Genomic DNA, 23,360 nt, shown 5'->3' with positions numbered 1-23,360 from the left:
CAACTTCTTAAACTGTTCCCTCAGTTTACTTATCCGTGCACTCAGATTTTGTAATCCGTACCCACAAATTTATAATTCTGTGCGCATGCTTTTGCAATCTGTTCCCACAGGCTTGTATACAGCCTTCTTTTAGAAGAACAGGAAGCTTCCCACTACGTGTTAATGAATCTTATTATCCTATTTATTATGGATTGTTAAGTGTAATACACCGAACTGTCTTACAGCATGCTTACAGTTATTCTCTAGCTATCAATTGTAGCAGCTTTGAGGTAGAATACTGTGATTTAATAAGAATGATTTGAATTAAAATCTTGGGATAATCAGTACATTATTATAATTATTATTGTTATTATTATTATTATTATTGAGATTATTATTAAATGAGGAAGAAAGCAGTTAGTCAACAGTCTGTCATAAAACACAATAATTTTTTTTATTTTATAATGATAAAAGATTACATTGAAGTACACTTATTATAAATTAATTCAGAAATGCTTCATTTATAAATAACCTGAAAATTAGTCCAAATCTGTCTATCCTATAGGGTGAGGAAAAAGTAAGCTCAAGGTGGATGGAAGCCTAAGGGTAGACAGAGACTGTCATTGGGCAGCAATTTGTATGATGTATATAAACCATAAGATGCTGAATTGACTTATTTACTTTTACCTTTTATAGTCGGAAAAACACATTTCCAAAACTATAATAGGTTATTTATAAATTAAGCATTTATTAATTATTTTGTATGCTATAGTTATAATAATAATAATAATTACTGCTAGTAGGCATTTTGTTACATTTAGGCTATGCATTTAGAATAAGTTTTTATGTAATTGGCTTAAAGTTAACATTAGACAGGTTAGCATCTATTAAGGACTGTCCTTATTTTCACTAAAACCTTGGGGATGAATTGACTTGAGTTGGGACAATGCAAGGGAGTGGATATTTTAATTATTAGCCGTTGACTTAACATTGCATCTCTACTTTGTGTAAAAAAAACTGAATGACCGAAAAGGAGGAGAAGTCACAAAGTAAGGGATAGGTTTTAATAGTGTCAGTGGTTAAATATGGAATTTTATTGAAGATAATTGCTTCACAATTACAGCACAAAACGTACTTTTTAGCAGTGAAATAATTTTTGCAACATTTGAAAAAAAAAAAGGATGATTTAAACAGGTTTCTTGCAGATAAGGTGAAAGGATTGTTTTGTATTTTCCATGTTAGTAAGTTTTATTTTCTCTTCTCTATAGATACAGAGGACAACGATGGCAACAAGAAAGTCCAGGAGGCAAAAAAAAGATTTGACATTTTACAACTGCTCACAGTGTGGGAGGAGGTTTACTGATCAGCCTTCTCTAAACCGTCACCAGCGCATTCACACTGGAGACGAGCTGTATAACTGCTCACAGTGTGGGAAGAGTTTTACTCGACTGGGTACTCTCCAACGTCACCAGCGCATTCATACTGGAGAGAAGCCGTTTAAATGCTCACAGTGTGGGAAGAGTTTTACTCAACTGGGTAATCTCCAAATTCACCAGCGCATTCATACTGGAGAGAAGCCGTATAACTGCTCACAGTGTGGAAGTAGTTTTACTCAACTGGATCATCTCCAAAAACACCAGCGCATTCATACTGGAGAGAAGCCATATAACTGCTCACAGTGTGGGAAGAGTTTTACTCAACTGATTACTCTCCAACGTCACCAGCGCATTCATACTGGAGAGAAGCCGTTTAAATGCTCACAGTGTGGGAAGAGTTTTACTCAACTGGGTAATCTCCAAAGTCACCAGCGCATTCATACTGGAGAGAAGCCGTATAACTGCTCACAGTGTGGGAAGAGTTTTACTCAACTGGGTTCTCTCCAAAGTCACCAGCACGTTCATACTAGGGAGAAGCCGTATAACTGCTCACACTGTGGGAAGTGTTTTCCTCAACTGGATAATCTCCAAAAACACCAACGCAGTCACACTGGAGCAAAGCCGTATAAGTGCTCACAGTGTGAGAGGAGGTTTACTCAACTGGGTTCTCTCCAACGTCACCAACGCATTCATACTGGAGAGAAGCCGTATAACTGCTCACAGTGTGGGGAGAGTTTTACTAGACTGGATAATCTCCAGAAACACCAGCGCAGTCACACTGGAGAGAAGCCGTATTGAAGCCTGACTGTATTGTTTTCGGTTCCAGACTGTTTTGTTGACTGATTGTTTTGTATCTTTTGTCGAATATTCAGTCTTTTGTAATGCCTATAATTAAGTTAATACTTAACTGAAAGTTTGTTAAAATATGCATTAAATTATAATTGTTAAATTGTGGTAGTGTTATTCATTCAGTGTTATAGAATCCGGGGCATTTTGAGAGTCTAGACAAAAACTTCCTACTGCTTTTTTTCCCTACTTTTTTGTGTTTGTTTGTATTAAGGTGGCACAGTATGTGCTAAAGTTCTGTACTGTACTGCAGTAGCTGTTATCCTAACTCGGTTATTCTATTATTATTATTATTGACAGTTATTATTATGTTTTACTTTTTTACATCAAATGTTTATTTTCTGAAGTTATTGTGATATTAATGTATGGTAGACTGTTATTATTGTTTGTTCCTGACCAATACCATAAACATTCTGTACTAAGGATGCAGAGTATGCTAATTAATTAGTACAGGTTTCTGGGATGAAACATGTGACGTCAGGAGACTTTAAAGGTAGACCATGTTCAGATTTCAAACATGTATTATAAACCATTATAATGTAACACAAGTCAACTGCTCTTGTGACTGTCTCAGATCTAGTAACCAGTACTAGAATTTTGGGGACCTCCTCAAAACTCCATTAACTTTCACCCTCCAAACTGTTTATGTGTATGTCTGTGTGTGCGTGTGTTTAAGGAGCATAGTTTCATGTATCGTAGAGTAGTTCAGTAAATTTTTGTTTCTTTTTAAAGAACTATTGTCTTGGTCATGTATTTTAAAGTCCGAACATTTGCCCAGATCCTACGTTATCTTGCTCATAATTGATAAATACCACATTTTGTATTATTGGCCAAATAGACAGGATAAAAAGAATTGGTAGGATACACTGAATCGTGCTAAATACTGGACGGAAAGATGATGAAATATATGTTATAAATTTTAATCAGTTTAATATAATTAACCCGAATCCTTAAAGATTTGATTCACTTTGACACAGAGCTGAAACTCCACAGCGCACTGACCAAACTGACAGCTCATGAACGCTGAGACACTGTAACAGTTTGTGTATGTTGTTACTGAGATACTTAGGATTAAGTACTGTACTACCGTATAACTCTCTTGTAGACTTTATTATTTTTTATATTATATAAATGGTACAAATTGATGACATATCAGAATTAAACCATGATGACATTTCAAAGCTCAGCCAAAAACCTTGCCAAGCTGGAACAAGCTAGAAGCGGAGTGTCTTGTGGAGGAGGAACGCTGCCAAACCTGAGCGCTGTCCCTGTCACAGGGTGTGGGGTTCTCAGAAAACTTTTTGCTTAGTCAGTCTTAAACCTGTATGTCCCCAGGTGTCAGAATGACGTCAGGAGGTGGACATCACGCTGTGGAACAAAGTTATGGTTGGATTCGACTTGATAAAATATCACAGGATTATCTAAAATCTGTTTAAAGTTTTAAAAAAATCACAGATCTCACTTAGGGAGAAATCACAAATATTAGTCTGAAACTCAAAAGCCGATGCCCGCTGTCAGAGTTCAGATATCAAATTTACATTACATTCTGAACTATTAATTAATTAATTAATTCAGCACCCAAAAGGCAAATTCAAGCCTTTATTTAGCTCTAGTTTAGGACATAGGACAGAATAATGATAGTTTCTCAGTAAAACATGTAAGGTTGTGTATATATGGAATGATTCCATTTTAATTATTCAAATGTGACTTCTTCACAACTCTTAATGAGTATTTATCTCGCTGTTTGCTTTACATTTGTTTCAGCACAGGTCAAGAACATCTTGATACGACGGAGTATCTTGAGAGGGAGGTGAAAGTGCGAATAAAGTTAAGAATGAGGACAAAATGTGGAGGAGGCGTCAAACCTCTCCATGCTTCCAGCTGCAGACCTCAGCCTTGTAATATACTCACAAACCTTTTTTTTTTCTTTGTTCGTTTTTTTTTTTTTTTTTTTTAAGAACTGGATAATGTAACTAAAAAAAACTGTGTGTGTGTGTCCAGTCATTCACTGATTGCCGGCAGTGTCTCCTAGCAGCAGCACTGTTAACCAGTAGCATTGTTAAGTGTAAAAGTGCTTTCATTGTGGTTTTTTAGGGCCCAAGTTTTCTAAGGATTATTTTATTTTATTTTTAAAATTTTTTGGGGGTGTTAACATGTTCAAAAGCTCATAAAAGTCTGGGCCCTGGGCACCATAATTCGCAAATAAATTCTTAAAAAATCCTACAATGTGATTTCCTGTTTTTTTTTCTTCTTATTTCGTCTCTCATAGTTAAGGTATAACTATAATGAAAATTACAGGCCTCTCTCATCTTTTTAAGTGGAAACACAATTGGTGGCTGACTTAATACCCCACTATACAATAATATTAGCATATCATCAGATGTAAGATGGTTTAAATAAAATAAAATTGTTTGCTAGTAAAAATTTTAGTTATCAAAAATAATAACTCTTTTCTTTGAGAAACATTGGTTAGTTTTTTTGGGCAAACCCTGGTGGACAATCAATGGGCACTGATTTCTGAAACGTGGTTATAAAATGCCAAACCGCATAAAATAGTGTGGTGTATAGTAAACAGGGTACAATCTTGGCTGTACAAAGAATTAATCCCAGGTCAGAGTTTTAATGAGAGGTTTTAATCGCTGATTTGTTAAGCCATGATTAAAATGAAGCAGTACAACAAGTGAAAGTAAAAGTCAAATAAAACAAAAGTCTGCTCAATCTAATTCTTGTTGGTGCAGCTCACCCCCAAGTGTTTTTCTTAAAATATACTTTAAAATTATTTATAAATTAGATTTCTGATTGTAATGTGTCACTGTATCTCACCCTTTTCTTTCACACCTTTTGTTCATTCTATAATCCTGGAATGAAAACACAAAATGTAAAAAACCCTCAAAATTAATAAATTTTATTCACATCTTTATTAATTGAATTCATATTTGCTATGATATGCTTTTTTTTTTTCAAGCGATTTTTGAAGCATAAAAAATCAGAATGAAAACAGTGGTGACAGTTTGTCCTCCCTTTAAACATTTCGAGAAATATGAGACAGGGGAAAATAGACATCAGGGGCTCTCATGGTCTTCCCTTCTTATAACACGTAATGGCCGATTCAACTTTTTTTTTTTTTTTTTAAAGATTTTAATATATTATATTATATTCCTATATCGGTAGTTTGAAAAATAAAAGCTGACATGTCAGTCTCATTAATTCACAAAAGTATTCACACGCAATAGTTCGGTATATTTGGATAGAATAGATATGTACACATAAATAACAATGATATTTACATGCAGTCGACTGCCCCTTTGTCTCTACCAAGAACACAGCAGGACACAACAGAATTACATAGCAGCAAATGTGGCCAAAGACAGTAGAGGGGTGGTGTCCATCTAAAGCTTTGTAGATTATATCTCGCTTAACACCTAGTGTCATAAAGCTATATATATATATATATATATATATATATATATATATATATATGTATATATATATATATATATATATATAAAAAATAAAAAATGTCACAATCCTGGTCACATGATAAGAAACAAACATTTTGATTTGAATCGTGTGTATGAGAAAAAAATTGCAGCTGGGCAGTTTTTAGTTGTTTTAAATTAATTTAGTATTAGGCATGTGCTGATAATATTTATTTCCTTATCTCAACTCTTATTACAGTTTATGATTGTATTATTACTTCGGAGCAGTTTTTAGTCCACTGAAATGCTGAATCACTATCAAATCGAAACTGGCACATTCCAACCCACTGACCTATTTTACACACACACACACACACACACACACACACACACACACACATATATATATATATATATATATATATATATATATCCTGTGATGTTTACTGAAAACCAGACATTTTTCACCTTAAGTGTACTAATAAAGAGAATTACTACAAATTAAAAAAGTTTTATAACAGCCAGTTTTATTTGAGTTCAATCCAATTCAATGTTTTTTTCCTTCTTGCAATTTTGTCCCTTTTATCCTAGGGGTCATCATATCGGATAATTTCGTCTGCAAAACCTGGCAAACGTTTTACAACCGGATGCCTTCCCTGTTGCACCCCTCACATTTTCTAACCTGGCGCTGCATGCAATAATAGCTACAGCAGTAATGACCGGACGGTGGCGAGGCATCTGATCAGCAACCGAGAGCCTCAACCGCCTGAGCCACAAACATCAATAGCCTTATAAAAAAGAAATAATATAGTAATAGATTACTGCATCACTACAGTAGCATACTACATTTTACCATAGTAATTACAATGGTATAAACTATAGTATTTCTTTCCTGTGGATCTGATCAGTATTAAGCCTGACATCAGACTGGTAACATAGCAAGATTTTAATGTAAAACATTATATTAACTGTAAAATAAATTACAAATGAATTGCAATAACCTTTTGGACAGGTTCCATCAGAAAATTTGTAACGTACATGATTACTCACAAATTATTTAAAGCATTTTGCATGTTGAATTTTTTTCTATAAATATTTGTACTTTTTTATGATATCCTCATGTGCATATTGATATCTATAATGTTATGTTTAGAATTACTATTAGTAATTTAGATTTTTATGCTACTTTTTGATTCTGAGGTTAAAATAAAGTGTCCATTTAATTTCGCAATAATCAGATCAAACAGACTACAGCTTTTGTTGGCACAAGGCTATTCGAATTCACTCATCTCTTATCCGTGGCACTTTTCCTGTGTAGGGTCACAAGAAGCCTAAGGCACAGATTGGCTGAATGACTCAATCTGTGCTGGTTTAAGTTTCTAACCTGCTTCAATGTGGCACTTTATTGTAATTGAAATGTGAAGTCGATTAATTTAATTTGAAACAACAAAAATCAAAATTTTTGATACTAAAATTCAATATTGAGTAGAATTTAAGTTGAATGGAATTAGCAACAAATGAAAACAAACCTAAATTTGCTTCTTTTTTTAATGTCAAAACAGAAGAAAAGAAAACGTAATGTCAGATTTAATTTAGCAATGATAATATTAATATTTAAATATTGCAGATTTAAGATAACAATGACTAAAAATTGCATTTTGCTAGTAAGCCTAAACCTTTCGATGTATACTAATATTGTAAAATTTATCATTATGTATCATGATGTTATATTTTTGCCATATCACCTACCCACTACACGACTGATCAAATGTTTACCAAGGCAGAATGAAAGTGTGATGATGCTAATATAATAGCAATGTATTGTATCCATAGATTATAAAGTAAATAAATAAATAAACCCTCTGTGATGTCGCTCGTGGGTTTTCTGAAGAGCAGTTTCGAAGTTCACATATGGGAGCTCAGTTTGTTGCCATGTTGGCTGGAGCTAATACCACTTAATTTATAAAAGGCCAACTGGGCAGAACAAACGGAGCTCATTTAGAACCCGCCTCCCTAACTCAGTTACCACCCTCAAGCTAGCAAGCTGAAATGCTATGGGGGCTAAAGTAAATTTATAAGCTAATGCATTTGATTAAACTCCGTCATCCATACCCTACACATCGTCGCATGTCAACTTACGTTTCTCAAGTTAAACTACAACAATTCAAGTTAGCTGGTATGTTAAAGTTATGCCTTCAATGCAGCTGTCACTGAAAATGGCTAAAGTTTATGGCTAAATACAAGTTTAACTGATGAGTTACATAGAAATTTACCCCGTTTAGTCGTCACCAATGAATAGGAAATCTAGATAAGCGGAAAATAAAATCTGTTTTTGTTTTTTTTTGTACCGGGCTGTAAACATGTTTACAGTTAAACCTAGGATTGCGAGCATATTCACAGAGTGTGTTGAAGCAATACAGTTACCAAAGAACAGTCATTACACTTGGACACACTGCTACAGGGTTGACTATACGAGTGATGAGCGCTGAGACTGAGCTTGGGAGACGATTACCCACAATCCCAGTGCATGAGATAGAAAAACCATTGGCTCAGTTGTGATCAGCAGACAAAGCGTATGCATACTAGAGTACTCGTATATCAAGACCTCGCTTGTGTAACAAGTTAAAATTTATTACAAAATTTTTTGCTCGTCTTGCAAAACGCTCGCAAACCTAGTTACTAACAATCCAATTTACTACTGTATTTCTGTTGTAAAGTTGAACATTTTAACATGGGGGTCTATAGGGGCTGACTCACTTTTGGAGTCCATGAATGTTCGAGGAACTTCATGCATTGGTCTTAATTTTTCAGAATTAATATTATTAGCACATGCCTAATTCACATATAGGCTACCTTAATTCCAGTATATTGTGTCATATGAAGTTTATAAAGTCACTAAGGGCTTCATCTAAAATCCTGAATCTTTCACACTGCCTTTTTTTACTATCCAATACCAAATGACATACCTGAGTGATTTCTTTTGTGTATATATGAACTTATAGTAGCACTCTGGCCATTATCATTAGGAATAAGATAGCAACTGGAGTATCAGTGACCATTCAATAATAAAAAAAATAAATAAATATATATATATATATATATATATATATATAATAATTTGTTGAACCCATGATCATCACATGGTATGCATTAGCATGAAGATGTAAACTTTGTGACAAAAGGTGTTCTTTTTTTTTTATTTAATGCTACCAATTTTCCACCTCCATCTTCTCGTCACCACTAGTTGTAAATCTACCTAAACCATCAGAATCCATACTAAACAATCGCACGTGTCAGTCTTTATATCCCACTCAGATATGGCAACGAAGCCTGGTGTACACGGTGTACTTACTTCAAAACATCACTTCAATCTACTGCATATTATATAATATATAGATAGATTTTTTTAAGTCAAATATTCTAAATGATACTTTCAGAAAGTATACATCGACACATATTCTTTTTTGGAAGAAGGTAAGGTCCCACTTAAACAGACTCATTAGTTCGTTAGCGGTGGACGGACCATGCTTCAGAAGTGCGCCCTCCTCCGACCACGCACTATCCTAATCGCCCTCTTAGCATTTATTTTCTTTCTATTTTATTTTTTTTTGGCTCAGCCGCTCAGGACTTCTCCTCTAACTAGCAGCTTCATAAACCAAACATCACTCAGCATATGCTGTTCATCAAACACACACCTCTCTTAAAGCAAAAAAAAGAAAAAATGTCTGAGACCAAAGCAAAGTGCATTAAACTATTTTTTTTTTGTTAGAGTTTTTTTTTCGATACCTCTTTCGCGCTCTCTCTCTTTCTCTCTCTCTTTCTCTCTCTCTAATATATTCTACATTGTTTCAGAAACATGGAATACGAAGGTGAAAAGCAGAAATGTTCTGGTAATACGTCATTCGAGTCAAATGACCACTTGTCGGTCCTCCGCCGCTGCTTTTGTTATCAGAGCAGGAGGGTTGAGGCACGCTCCTACTGTATATTACACATCACGCCAGGTCTTGGAGTCCACTGGTAATCACTACCGCGGCTACGTCCACTATGAGGGAACCCGAGACCAACAACACTTCCTAAATATTTGGTCCTTCAATTTTTTTTTTTCTTGAAAAAAAAAGGAAAGGAAAACAAAAATACACACACACTGGTGTGGTATGGACAAGCACCATAGACAGGAAGAGCATCACATCTCTCTCTCCCTGTAGCTCCTAATTAATAATTATTAAAAAAAAAAAAAAAGTCTCTTGAGCTAATATGGATGCTTTTGTATATATTCTGTATCTGGTTTGCAGAAATGTTATTTAAAGGAGCAGTTTGTAATTTGTTCAGCCCTGTGGTTGCTGCCTGTGATGTGAAAAATGCACTTGCAGTAAAAAGATTAGAAAACCTTCCTGTCCCCACCAACCTGCTACCTGTTCTGTTTAGGCCTTGTGTGTCGCCTTATAAGAAAAAGGGGTGGGGTTAAGAGTGTTTCTGTTCCAGCAGGGGGAAATTAAACTATTTAAATTTAAACAAACCAAAATGACGAAACTAGCCACACCCACCGCGTGGCGATATTGCAAATCACAGTTTTTTTCACTGAAATGTTTATAGCTTACAAAACTGCACCTTTAAATAAAATCAGTGATGGTCTTAAAAGGTCAACTTGTCAGCTGTTTATTAGAGATTTATATCATGACGCATTTGTTATCATGAACCGTGCATTGAGAGCTAGCTTACAACAGTCTAGCCTTAAATTATGGATTATTAATGCCTGATCCCTTATCCCCTGAGTGTTCGATCTACTCACGTCCCTCTTGGCTACAGACTCAGGGCCAGCTCTTCCTACACCCCTACCACACCAACCAACACCTTTAAGGATCCAGAGCTTTTCCCAGGTCAGTCATAAGGCCACACAAACGTATTACTTTTTTTCAGCAACTTACACCCCTCAACCCTGACGTCTGCCTCACTCAGCAGGGCATCCTTGGACTGTCCTCAGAAGTTATAGACATGACGTTTTTTGTTTCAGGAGGGTTTGTACTTAACGCTATTGTAACTGGTGCTCTAAGTGTTTCTTTTTTTTTATACTGCATCAAAAGAGGTCATGCTCATACTGGCATCATATTTCTGTCGACTCGATCCTCTCCAGACGAGTGGGAACGGGCCACGGGGGCGCCAGCTGGTGCAGAGCGGGCACCTTTTTCTCCTCGACCGGAGGAGTCGGGGATGTGATTGACACGGCCACGGGCGCCGCCGTGGGCACTTCAAGACTAGCTGAATGTGGTGACAAAGTTGGTGTTGCCGGTGATACCAGGATGGGAGTGGACAGCTGGGCACCGAGCTGGTCGACGCGCTCCTCCAGTGCCTGGTTTTTCTGTAGCATCTCTACGTAGCTAAGCTGCAGCTGTGCTTGGTACTTAAGCACACGCTCTTTTTCTCCCTGCCAGGTTTGGCGCTCGTGGGCGAAGGTAAGCGCCTGGCGCTCGCGCTGCTGCCGCTCCAGACGCAGCTCCCCCTGAAGTAGCTCCAGTTGGCGGCGTAGGTCTCCCGCTTCCTGCCGCTGCACCTTGGAGTCATCGCTCTGCAGGCTGAGTAGTGGGTCCGGGGCAGGCAGTGCAGGCAAAGGGGGGAGCGAGGGCACAGGGGGCAGCGAGGACACAGAGGGCAGTGACGAAAGAGGAGGCAACGAGGTGGGCGTCTCTGGCGGGCTGAGGGGTGAGAAGAGACGTTCCCGACTGCGAGACAGCACAAGCTGACCCATATCAGCCAAGCTGGACTCGGTGGTGCGAGTGCTAGAAGTGCTGCTAAGCTCACTCAGGGCTTTCTTCAGCCCGGCCACCTCTGTCTCAAAAGCACTCAGCTTGTCTCTCAGGACGGTTACCTATAAGAGACAGGGAGATGGAGTGAACTAATAAGGGGAAAAGGGCTGAGAAGTGAATTCTAATAGAGTATGTAAAGACACTGGCTAATTTGACTAATTATGCCATCTTGTGACAATACCAGTGTAATTTTCATAGTAAACACAGGTTGTACAATGGTTTGTGTATGTTAGAGTTGTTGTGTAGTGATGTTAATGGCTATGGTATGACCATGTTTATTTCTGGGCATTGTAGCCGTCCCTATAACTGTCCCTAGCTAGCAGTTTAGGAGCAGGACTAGGAACACTCTTCTACATCGTAACATAGGACACAAACCAAACAGGATGTAAAAATACCAAACAAACAAAAGTGATGCATCAGGCACTGCCCCAATACCTCTGCCTCATCTTTAAGCATTGATGCTTGACATTTATTATTCATTTTTTGTAAATATATTTTCTTGTGTATACTGTAGATATTCAGGCAGAGCCCTTATAAGGGTTGGGTTTGGGTTGAGTCAGCACCTCGGCCAGCATGGCCTGCAGTTCTGCCTCGCAGCGCTCCAGCTCCAGCGTCTTGGTGCAGAAGGACTCCTTCAGGCTGATCTCGGCCTGCTCTCGCTCCCTCAGCTGGGCGTTCAGCTCCTTCAGCTGATTCCTCAGGGCCACCATCTCTCCGGCACGCTGGGTCACCTCGCCCTGGCTCTCCCTCAGCTGCTGTTTCAGCAAGGAGATCTCACCTGCCTTCTGACACACCTGGAGAGCAAGCAGAGCGAATCATGGCCATACGAGTGCGCTCCAGGTCATGGCTTTTTAAAAATGTGTAAAAAGGGGCTAAGTGGGGGAAAAAAAGCACATGGGGTTCACGGGCCATGCCACAAGAAACCTATTACTGACAACAGTGATGATTAGAGAGAGGTTACTAATTAACTGACAGCCTCAAGTGGCCCATTAAAAAATTTCAGACCAGGCCACAGGCAAATCATTAAACAGGTCTGGGGTAACACATCAGGGTTAACCAATGCTAATAGCTCTCATTAACTTGCTCTCAATGAACTCAGGATATTGTACATCTCAATCTCAGACACACACCTGTCCACAGGATGTAGAGCATCTAAAATCTTTTGTACACTTTTCATCCCACAATCTTTGGAATCTTGAAGACTGCAATCTGATTGGCCCTACATGTCCAGTGGGAAGACGAACACTATGACACCCAGAGCATTCCGAAGCAATTTTATTTAAAAAAAATAAAATAAACACATCTATAAATCTTTATAGAGTTCTATGTGAAGCAGTTAGTGATGAGCAAATGATAGTCCTGTTCGTTACAGCAGTGAGACAGGAATCTGAGACTTTTCTGGCAAATGAACGTGGTTAAAATCTTAAAAATCAGAATGCAATCCAGGACCAGCATGTGTGAAATGTTATAAATGGCAGCACTGATGAAATGTACCTAAACAAAGCAAGTGGTTTGGTTGAGTTTTCTTATTGCATCTCAGATTGTTAAGATTTGTTTGTCATATATGCTTGTTTCAGCAATTTGGCCAATTATAAAAACATGACTGATACTAATAAAAAAAAAACACATTGAACATTTTGAAATGAAAATTGCATCAGCTAACAACCGACGCTAACATCATGAAGTGACTATCTAGATTTTAAAATGCAATTTTGTAGCCTGTAATTCCCATCAGATGGTGACAGAACTAAACAAAAACTAATACCTTAGTCTATAATGGAAAATTTAATGTATAATTCAAAGTAGCCTGAAATGTTCCATTCAACGAACAAAAACATTTGGCCAAAAATAAGATTCCAAAGAGTTTCGTAGAATCTCAAATATATGCAATAAGTCAATCTGTTTACACAATACTACTCATTAACCACATTATACTGTACTGTATATTTCGTTCACAACCTAATTGTGTCGTGATTGATGGATTATATTTGCAGTAAGGAGACTGAGCAAACAATGATCAAAGAACTTCATTTATCTTTATCCTCTCACCTCCCACTTGGTCTCCTCCAGCTTGGGCAGGAGGTCAGCCTGCTCCTTTCTGTAGTCCAGGCACTTCTTCTCCAGCTCTTCACGCTGGGCCAGGAGCAGCGTCATCTCGTCCTGGAGCCTGCGCTTGTCCTGCTGAAGGCGGCTGATCTGGGCCTGCAGGGCCTGTTGCGAACGTTGGGCACGGCGGGTCACCTGCTGCAGCCGCCCAGCATAGTTCTGCCTCAGTTCCTCCATTTCACGCTCCCACACCCGCTGCTTCTCCTCGAACACCTGCACAATTGCCGCTTCACTCTGATCCAAGTTCCGTCTCATATGGAGCACCTGGGAATAAGGAATAGGAGAAGGGCAGGAAATATACCCAGAGTAGGAAGAGGAAATATGGACTTTAATTTCTACATGGATGAGACATGATTAAATACCTTGGTCCTCACCTCTTGCTCTCTTTCCCATAAGCGGTCTTCAAGGTCACGAATGACGTCATCGGAGGATGGCGACGGCCTCAATGGCGCAGGCGCATCACTCAAGTGGCTAAGACGCTGATAAGATGACGAGCTCTTGCCCGAAGACGAGTGTCCACTGTCAGAGGCACTCAGTCCATTCTGGTAACCTGGTTTATCTGGCTTGTCCAGGCCGGCTGTTGCAGTACCCAGCTGGTTGATGTGGCTGGTGGAGGCACTGAGGGGCCCGAGGGCCGGCGGAGGGCCATAGCCTGAGCCTGTACCTGCATACGTGGGCAGACTGGTCAGTGAATTCCTGCCAGAATCAGATAGGCTGCCCTGGCCTGCTCGAATACCTCCACCAGAGTGTGTTCCACGACTGTTAGGGTTTCCCTCATCTGGACGGACTCCTGAGGTGCCCTGACCACCTCTATCACCTGCCCCACTTCCTGACGAGCCCCCACCTGCACCCACACTGGTCTGAAGGGGGCACACCAGGTTTTGCATGGAATGAAAGCTTTTGGGCACCACAGGCTTGAAGGCCGAGGGACGGACCAGTGCGTCAGCGTCCTAAATAGGAAAGTAACAGCTGGTTTACATGTTGTATTTGATTAAGTGCAAATCTTTAAATTATCAGGTGCGTTCCAGTCAAACCAGGACTTTTGATTATCCAGAATAACAGAACACAGTTCTGAAAATAAAAACTTTTTTCTGTGTATATTCAGAGCAGTGTTCTTTTATTCTACACAATCAAAAGTCATGAATGGACTTGAATTCCACTTGTACAAAAATCATATAAAATAATAACATAGTATTAAAAGCAGAATAGGTTTTAAATAGTTGTAACAACATCAACTGCTGGTATGAATCTTTGAATGCTTACACATGAAATGAAATGTGAACCTCCTTAAAGATGCTAGATGTAAGATTTGTGAACTTCCTGCTTTGGTAGGAAAATCATATTGCAAGCTCCGTGCAGAGTAACCATGTGATCTATTTACTGTGGATATACAATGCCTGGCCAAAAAAAAAACCTGGCACGCTTTAATATTTCAATACACCGCATTTTGCTTTGATTACGATGCGCATTTGCCGTGACATTGTTTTAACAACCTAACACTATATCATCTCCAGCACATTTCAAAGACTTTCAATGGGGTTAAGGTAAGCACTCTGTAGTAGCTAATTCATGTGTGAAAATGATTCCTCATGATCCCAGAACCATTCGTTCACAATGAGTCCTAAAATACGACCATGTCATCAGAAAAGAAAAACTCCATAGATGTGATAATCTTGTCATTCAGTCCATTCAGGTCATCAGCTGACTGTTTTTTTGCCACATAACGTTGTTGAGTCTAGACCTGAGCAACTGAAGCAACCCCAGATCATAACACTTAATCCAGAGACTTGTACAGTAGGCACTATGCATGATGGGTGCATCGCTTCATACTCTTTCCTTCTTACCCTGACATGAACATTGCTCTGGAATAGGGTCAATCAGAACTCATCAGATCACATCATCTTTTTTTCCAGTGCTTCATAGTCCAATCTTTATTTTCTCCAGCAAACTGAAGCCCTTATTCTAATTAGTCTCAATAAGAAGTGATCTTCTTATGAACACATAGCTGTTTATTTCCATTCTTTTGAGTTCTCATTAAATTGTGTGTGGCAATGCTCTAACTGTCACTATTAAATAAAGATGTAAGATAACTCTCCATTTTTAAGTTGCAACTTCACCAAGTGTTCCAGTGATATCTGATCACGCTCATTCATTAGCACAACATGTATCAATGCATACATCATAGCTCAGAATGTACCTGTCTGTAAACTTCACTGAGGTTTATACATGTATGCAGAAGGAGCGACAAGCAAGATCGCCTTTTACATTGAAATTTTACTAAGAGATCATTTAATTCTGTTTCTAATGGCACATTAGACAGGTCATGAAAATGAAATACCTTTCCCTCAGTGCTCAGACCGTGCTGTGCCTGTGCTTGATCCAGCTTGCCAGAAAGGGGCATCATGTTTGGAGGGTTGTGGTTGTCAGTCTTGGCTTTGCTCTTGTCCTTGTGCTGCTGCGCTGGTGCTTGATGGCTGCTGTTCTTGTTTTCATTGTTGTTGTTGTTGAGGACTATGCTGTTTCCACACAGATCCAGACTCTCGCCTCTCCTGTGGCCTGGTTCCCTCCTCACGGAGAAAGAAGCGTTCGAGAGCAGCCGCTCACCATTGACAGTGTGCTGCCGATTAGCATTGTGAGAAGCGGCTGCGCGCTCAGAGTGCTCATTGGCAGTGACACCTGCTGTCTTGGTGGCCGGTGCTGGTAGGCGGTCAGCGCTGAAGCTGCGGTCATCCAGACGCCGGCGGACAGAGTTTGGGGGCAGCGCAGGCGCCAGGGGCCCGTTCGGGGTGGTCCGCGTGCCCACGCTTCGCATGGTGATGGCCCGCTGGCTGGAGGCTCCACTGCCCACGCTGCCCATACCAGGAGCTCAGTGCTCCTCACTCAGCTGGCCACGGCGCCAATGGGCCGAGGCAGGCGAGGCGGCCAAGCTGGGCTGCAGGTACGCACACTGCACAAATAAACAAATGGAAAAATTTAAGCACAAGGGACTTATCCACCCATGCATCAAAATCCTGCTATCAATTTGACATCATGGCTCCTTTCCATTTGGTTTTGAACTTACAAAGCAAAGGTTATGTGAGATGACATAAAAATACAATTGAGATGACACAAAAACACATTAGGTTGCAATTTTTCACATTAAAATTTGAAACACTACAGTATTTCACTGTTCTATAAAAAGATCTGAGACATCGTCAGAATGGTTGAATGACATTTATTCCTGGGTAGAAAGTCTAGCTACAGTAAACGCACAGGTTTTGGTATATGACTCATGACATAGTTTGGTCCAAAATTCACCAGCTTTTAAATAAAATGGAACATTCACATCAACTACCACACAGATCTTTAATTAGTAATCTCCCAGAGTTGTCAACTTTGATTGAATCACTGTCTGACCCTACAGAACTCGATCAGGCGACTGAATATTAAGAATCAACATTCTGTTATACCTTAGATAATGTGTAATATGAAAAATGATTAGAGGTAAGAAACTCGCTTCCTGATATAATGACACGCACTTTAAAACAGACAATTTGAAAATGAGAACATAAATGGCGTCAAACTAAATTGTTAGTATTTAAAATAACCTAAAGGGAGAGCATCCTGACCTATAAATAAGCTCTTATTGTTGTTTAGTCTATCTACATAGGAATGGCATACACAAACTGTATCGGGGTTTAGGCCTCATCAGAGGCAGCACTTGTTAAAGTAGTAAATGACCTCCTATTGGCTTTTGATCAGGGTTGCTGGGTTACTGCAGCCTTTGACACCATTTATCATAGTATTCTCCTTCACAGATTGAAAAATGTAGTAGGAATTAAGGGAACAGCCCTCTCCTGGCTGCTATTTGACTGATCATTGTCAGTTTGTAGATTTAAATGGTGACTATTCTGGATGTTCTCAAGTGGAGTTTGGTGTTCCACAGGGTTTGGTTTTAGGCCCACTGCTGTAAGCATGTAAGCATGGTACTAGTTTTCATTGTTATCCTGGTGACACAGTTATATGTGTCAGCAAAACCAGACGAGAAAAAACAGCTTAATAAAGTTAAGCAATGAGTGAATGACATAAGAGACTGGATGTTAATTAACTTTCTTCTGCTTAATCCTGACAAGACAGAAGTTTAAGTCATAGGACCACATGCAGTTAGAAGCAAGCTTTTTGATCACACTGTAACTTTACATGGCCTTTCTGTTCCATCAAGTGCAACAGTAAAAGACCTTTGTGTGATTATAAATTCCAGTCTTTCATTCGAAACTCATGTAGATAATATGACCAGAATAGCATTCTTTCACCTCAGAAATATTGCCAAGATGAATAATATACTGTCACTAAACAATGCAGAAAAATTTGTTCATGCTTTTGTCACCTCTAGGTTGGACTATTGTAATTCCTTAGTGTCTGGTTGGTTAACTAGCTGCATAAACAACCTTTAGTTAGTTCAAAAGCAACAAGAATCCACACTAGAACCAGTAGATACAAGCACGTCACCCCTATCTTATCCACTGCATTGGCTCCCATTGAAATTTTGCATTGATTTTAAAATACTACTTTTGACGTATAAAGCATTAAATGGTCTCGCGCCGCAGTATCTGAGTGAACTGCTTGTGTCTTATGATCCACCACACCTACTTCGATCAAAGGATGCAGGCTGCTTGTCAGTACTGCAATTGTGAAAACTACAGCAGGGAGCAGAGCTTTTTCTTACAAAGCCCCAATGTTATGGAATAGTCTTCCAATTAATGTTCGGGACTCAGACACAGTCTCAGTGTTTAAATTTAGGCTAAAAAACTATTTATTTAGCCAAGCATTTTTGGGAATAGATTTGCCTTAGTTAAAAGGAGCAGATCTGGGGGACTCATGGACATAAAGTATTATGGTGAACTGGTATGTTTAGATGCTGTCTTGCCCACTCTCATCGCTCACTCAGGTTTGTTGATAGTGAAGACACTGGTTGCTTTACATCCCAGTTCCCCCTATCTCTGTGTTTCCTTCTGCCTTTCCCTTTTAGTTATGCTGTCATAATTAGTCCTGCTGGAGTCCCTGCTTGCACTCTGCATTAAATATACATTCACCTTATACATTATGTGGCTGTGACCAAACCTAAATGGTCTTTGCTTCTGTTCTGCTCTCTCCTCTTCTCTCTCGACCTCTTTCTCTTTCCCTCTCCCTGTCTCTTTGTCGAGCTACACATGCCTCCCCTGAGTTGCCAGTAATGCAAACCCCCTCTGCCCTCTGGACCTGACTGACTTGTCCTGGTGCCCCATTTCTAGTTGAAGATCTCCTTGCATGGATGCCCCGTTTGAAATGTCTGGTCTGTTTGGAAAGCGTGTGGTGACTGGGGGCAGCGAGCCGTTCTCTGAGGACTTGTGACTGCAGTCGCTCAATAGTTCAGGACTGAAATTTGCCTACAGTCTACCTGAGCCTCCAATAACAAACAGGATTCCATATTAACTCAAAGACATCATCTGTTATATTGAACTTCCAGCTGCCTAACATACAGTGTGCCTGCAGATCAATTCCTGCTATCCGTTATCACCCAAATGAGGCTGGGTTCCCTGTTGAGTCTGGTTCCTTTCAAGGTTTCTTCCTGTTAATCCTATTGTCATCTCAGGGAGTTTTTCCTTGCCACTATTGCCCTCGGCTTGCTCATCAGGGACAATTTGATCATTTTGATTCATACACATTCACGCTTCATACAAACTTCCATAATTCCTTTGATTGGTTTTTAAAAGCTGCTTTGTGACAATGACAATGGTTAAAGCGATATACAAATAAAATGTTATTGAATAAATCAGCCAGTCCTTAGGCATAAAAGCTGCTCGGCGGCTTGTCTCAGCCTGACATAATCGTATACACTTTTATTGCTACAGGCTTCCAGAATTTTGAAAGTTGCAATTTAATTTAACAAATTTAATTGATTAGGATGTGATCTTAAATTGTGCGAAAGCTTTTGCCTACGTTACCCACAATGTCTGTTCACCTTCTTGCTAACAGCAGCTCTAGTGAGAATTAGCCCTTGTTTCTGCTCCACATAAATAGAGGCATGCAGCAGTGCTTTCGTCCGTTATTTATACAGATCTTTCACTTTTTTATCTGGGAACAGTGCTCAAGCAAATTAACTAACTTCCAAAGCTTCAACTTTAATAATAACATGATAATCAAGACCATGATCACATAGATCACTAACCAGCTGAGCTGTTGTAAATCCTATATACCAAGTTGAATTCTGGAGCCCAACCTTTGCACCAACACCCTCACCAGTTCCCCACTTGATTCCTTATTAATATAATATCGGATGCTAAATGGAAAATAAATAAATCCTGTTTTTTATTTCGGAGTTCCCACCAAGTGTTTTTTTAACCGCACTATAAGTGCTCTAGCAATATAAACATCTACCTGTGATATCAACGCAACACTTAACATCCAAAGTCCAAGGGAAGAAACTTGGCCATGCTCCCAGGGGAAGTAGGGTGGCACACTTGCTCTTCCATATCAATCACTAGCCAATTATAGGCGTCTGTCCGCCCTTGCATGTGGAAGTGGGTAGATAGTGCTTTGCTCCAAGTGTGTTGTGCCAACCCCTAACATATGCGGTCAGCTGACCTCCCTTGTTGGTAGCAGCTGTTTGATAGGGGAGATCAATTAAATCAAAGCAGACGGGAACTGCCCATGACTGTATTAGATAAAAATAAATCAGGAGAATCTTTTTTTAAACCTATACAGCAAGTAAGCAAACAAGATTTACACGCCTTTACCACTGTGGAATAAATATAGTGAAATATTATGAACTGTCCTCAATAATATACTGAATATCCCTGTACAAAGTATTATGCATACTCATCTATACAAAACATGAAGCTCACCGTATGCGGTGCATACAGAGGTGTCGTTGTGGTGTGAAATATAGAAAATGCACCCACCCACATATACACACACAAACAAACGTTACTGCTTTATAACACCTTGGCTGATAACCTACACTGAGGTTATTACAGTGCATGTGCCATCTTAGGAAGTGGTGGTGTCTGAGTGCAGTATCCTCCTTTATCCAGCAGGGGTCCTGGGTTGGATTGGCAGTGGCACGTGCCTCCACTACCCCTCTCTCTCTCTCTCTATGCTACAGTCGCACACTCACATGCATTACATCATCACTACCATGCACACATACACACACACTCTCTCTCTCACACACACACACACACACACACACCTTGATAATTCCCACCTCTGAATAATCTAAGACATTGTGATGATAATGATGATGATGATGATGATGATGATGAGAATGATGATGCTTGCGATACACACATAGTGGTGGGCATCAGAGGTCTAACTGGCGTCGCAGAACAACATGCACCTGATGTCGTGAAGCATCTGTGATGCCGCAGATGCAAACTTACAGCATGCCAGGCTGGTTAATGGTAGTTATGTCATTCAAAAGAGAGAGATAACACAGGAATGATCAGAGCATGGATGCAGGCTGTGGTGATTGTAATAGTGAGATGTTTTTCATGTTTTTTTTTTTTTGGCCTGCATGCATAGGGGAAAGAGAGAGAGAGAAAGAGATAGAGAGAAAGCAGTGAAGCTCAGCTTTATTCCTTCTTTCCAAGCCCTCCGGCGAGGTCCATCACGGATACAGATGTGTCCAACACCTGCATCTTTATGACATCCATATATCATGCATACATAAATGGCATGCAGCACACAGTTTTCTCAGTGCGCGCGCACACACACACACGCATCATAGTGCACCTTACAAAGGATTTCCAGGCCTATAAGCAATGAGACGCATGCAGAGGCAGAGACAGAGATAGAGAGAGAGATCAGGTGAGCTGCTTGTCAGAAATCTTACAGAGCACAATGGAGAGATGCGCTACGGATGATGCTCGCGCGGGTTTTTTTTTTTTTATTCCCGTTAACGCGGTGCATAATTACATAACGCATAAGAAAACCCTGCGTTTCTGCACCCCCTCCTCTCTTTAACCCCCCCCCTCCCTCTCCCCAATCGTATATAATCCTGAAACTCTCAATCGAATGAAACGTGATAGAAAAATATAATATAAAAAATAAACGCGGACTCTCTACGCCTCTTTCTGTCGCGCGTTAAACGGAAAAAAAATAACGCAGCCGGTAAAACAACATTATCAGCTTTTTTTCTCTTTCTCTCTTGGTGTGTGTGTGTGTGAGAGAGAGAGAGAGAGAGAGAGAGAGAGGGGGAGGTGTGTGTGTGTGTGTGTGTGTGTTGGGGGGGGGGGGGTAATTTAGGGCACCGAAGGAGGCTGAGAGCGGAGCCGCAGGTACTTACTGGTCGCGCGACTCCTCTTCCTCTTCCACCGACGTCCGTGTGAGCGCGCGCGCGACTTTCCCTCTCTCCCGCCGCCGCCGCCGCCGCCGCTGGGTTCAGGTTCCGCAGATTCCTGGGGAAACGGTAAAGCTTAGGGGGCGGGGGGGATAGAGAGGGGGGGGGGATAGAACGGAAAAGAGGGGGGGGAAAGCGCGGTGTATACGCGTGTGCGCGCGCTCTCTCTCTCTCTCTCTCTCTCTCTGACACACACGCACGCACGCACACGCGCACCGGAGCTGGAGGATGATGAGGTGATGGAGGTATAGGCTCGAGAGCGTCAGCTGTGTCATACACACCCACCGACGCTCCGCCCCTGTTTAGCGGACGACGGATCCGCCCCCTTTACCCCGTTCCAAAAAAAAAAAAAAAAAAAGTAGCTAATGCGCTTGCGTGTTAATTTTGATGCTAGCATATGCCTAGCCCACACTCAACACTCTACTACCAACATATACCGTATACAGCGCTGGGGAAAAACAAAAAAACAAAAACTAAGAGACCACTGCAAAATAATCAGTTCCTTTTGTTTTTTTGTTTCTTACAGGTGAGTTTGTTGGTGAGATACTTTGTTTCTTTTTTTTCAAAAAATAACTATTGTTATTTATTTATTATATTTAAATAAAATGACCCAAGATCATGCAGTATTTGCAGAGCTTTAATAACTCAAGTCAAACAAAATGCAAATAATTTGTAAACAATTTCTGTCAATGTTTCGGCTAAATAACATTAAGAAATCAGTATTTGGTGGAATAACCCTGATTTGCAATGATGCATTTTGGCATGCTCTCCACTAGTTTGCTCCATATTGCTTTTGAATAATTTTATACCACTCTTTTTGCAAAAAAAAAAAAAAAAGCAAACAGCTTTGCTTGATGGTTTGTGACCCTCCCTCTTGCACTTCATGACATTCCAGAAGTTTTCTCGAGTAAATTGCAGTGGTCTCTTATTTTTTTTCAGAGCTGTATAGGCTTGAGTAAGGACTTTAACCCTCTCTGCTCCAGGGGTGCTGCTATCTGGCTGACCCTGTGCTCTGACCCCAGCTTCCTAACTGAGATAGGCAAAAAAAATAATCTAACTGTGCTGTAAATATTATTATGGCTGGCCCAGGCTTACTTATGCACAAAAGGAGTGAAGGCTGGCCTATATAACATCAACCACAGGGACAATGGTGGCTCATGATAGCCGGGGGTTTGAACCCCGTCACCACTGGGTTGCCACTGTTAGGCCCTTGATCGGTGCAATTATGCCCATACAAAATCACTTACCCTTTGGCTTTACCCAAAGGCCAAATGAAAACAGAGGGTGGTTGTTGCAACACCAGTTCTGTATAAATGAGAGAACTCATTGCGCAACAGCACAACAGGAACAAATAAATAAATTAACTATGGTTCATTCTTTGTTGCGATTTTGACCTTATGTCCTATTATTACTGCGCCTTCGGCATATTCACACTCACAAAAGACGTGAATTTGGACACATTTCACCATACTAA

At 40.0% G+C, this 23,360-nt stretch overlaps 2 protein-coding genes across 4 annotated transcripts; one reads left to right on the top strand and one right to left on the bottom strand.

The window, feature by feature from the left end:
• The first annotated feature begins 1,256 nt into the window (after positions 1–1,256).
• LOC128512544 (gastrula zinc finger protein XlCGF7.1-like) lies at positions 1,257–2,250 on the top strand. The gene has a single exon (XM_053485879.1). It carries the CDS (start codon positions 1,263–1,265, stop codon positions 2,151–2,153), a length of 891 nt encoding a protein of 296 aa, XP_053341854.1. The 5' UTR covers positions 1,257–1,262; the 3' UTR covers positions 2,154–2,250.
• Positions 2,251–8,755: 6,505 nt separating this feature from the next.
• LOC128511865 (leucine zipper putative tumor suppressor 3) lies at positions 8,756–21,950 on the bottom strand. Of its 3 annotated transcripts, none has more exons than XM_053484868.1 (6): positions 21,833–21,950; positions 15,866–16,474; positions 13,890–14,477; positions 13,471–13,791; positions 11,985–12,215; positions 8,756–11,483 (listed from the first exon to the last, which is right to left on the bottom strand). In XM_053484868.1, the coding sequence occupies exons 2-6, from the start codon at positions 16,382–16,384 to the stop codon at positions 10,722–10,724; spliced, it is 2,421 nt and encodes an 806-aa protein (XP_053340843.1). In that variant the 5' UTR covers positions 16,385–16,474; positions 21,833–21,950; the 3' UTR covers positions 8,756–10,721. The 3 variants fall into 3 exon arrangements, with proteins under 3 accessions (XP_053340843.1, XP_053340844.1, XP_053340845.1); XM_053484869.1 differs by having other exon boundaries at positions 13,902–14,477; XM_053484870.1 differs by lacking the exon at positions 11,985–12,215.
• Positions 21,951–23,360: the final 1,410 nt, after the last annotated feature.

This window comes from Clarias gariepinus, chromosome 24, assembly GCF_024256425.1.
Source record: "Clarias gariepinus isolate MV-2021 ecotype Netherlands chromosome 24, CGAR_prim_01v2, whole genome shotgun sequence".
In the NCBI taxonomy this organism is placed as follows: Eukaryota; Metazoa; Chordata; class Actinopteri; order Siluriformes; family Clariidae; genus Clarias; species Clarias gariepinus.
The sequence above is the reverse complement of the archived record's forward strand: the minus strand, read 5'-3'. Positions and strand labels throughout refer to the sequence as shown.

Coding starts and splice junctions, on each gene's coding strand:
- LOC128512544 (XM_053485879.1), top strand. CDS start 1,263: ATGGCAACAAGAAAGTCCAGGAGGCAAAAAAAAGATTTGACATTTTAC.
- LOC128511865 (XM_053484868.1), bottom strand. CDS start 16,384: ATGGGCAGCGTGGGCAGTGGAGCCTCCAGCCAGCGGGCCATCACCATG. Junction 13,792..13,889: donor AGCAAGAGGTGAGGACCAAG/GTATTTAATCAT, acceptor CCTTATTCCCAG/GTGCTCCATATGAGACGGAA. Junction 11,484..11,984: donor TGCAGGCCATGCTGGCCGAG/GTGCTGACTCAA, acceptor TGTCTCTTATAG/GTAACCGTCCTGAGAGACAA.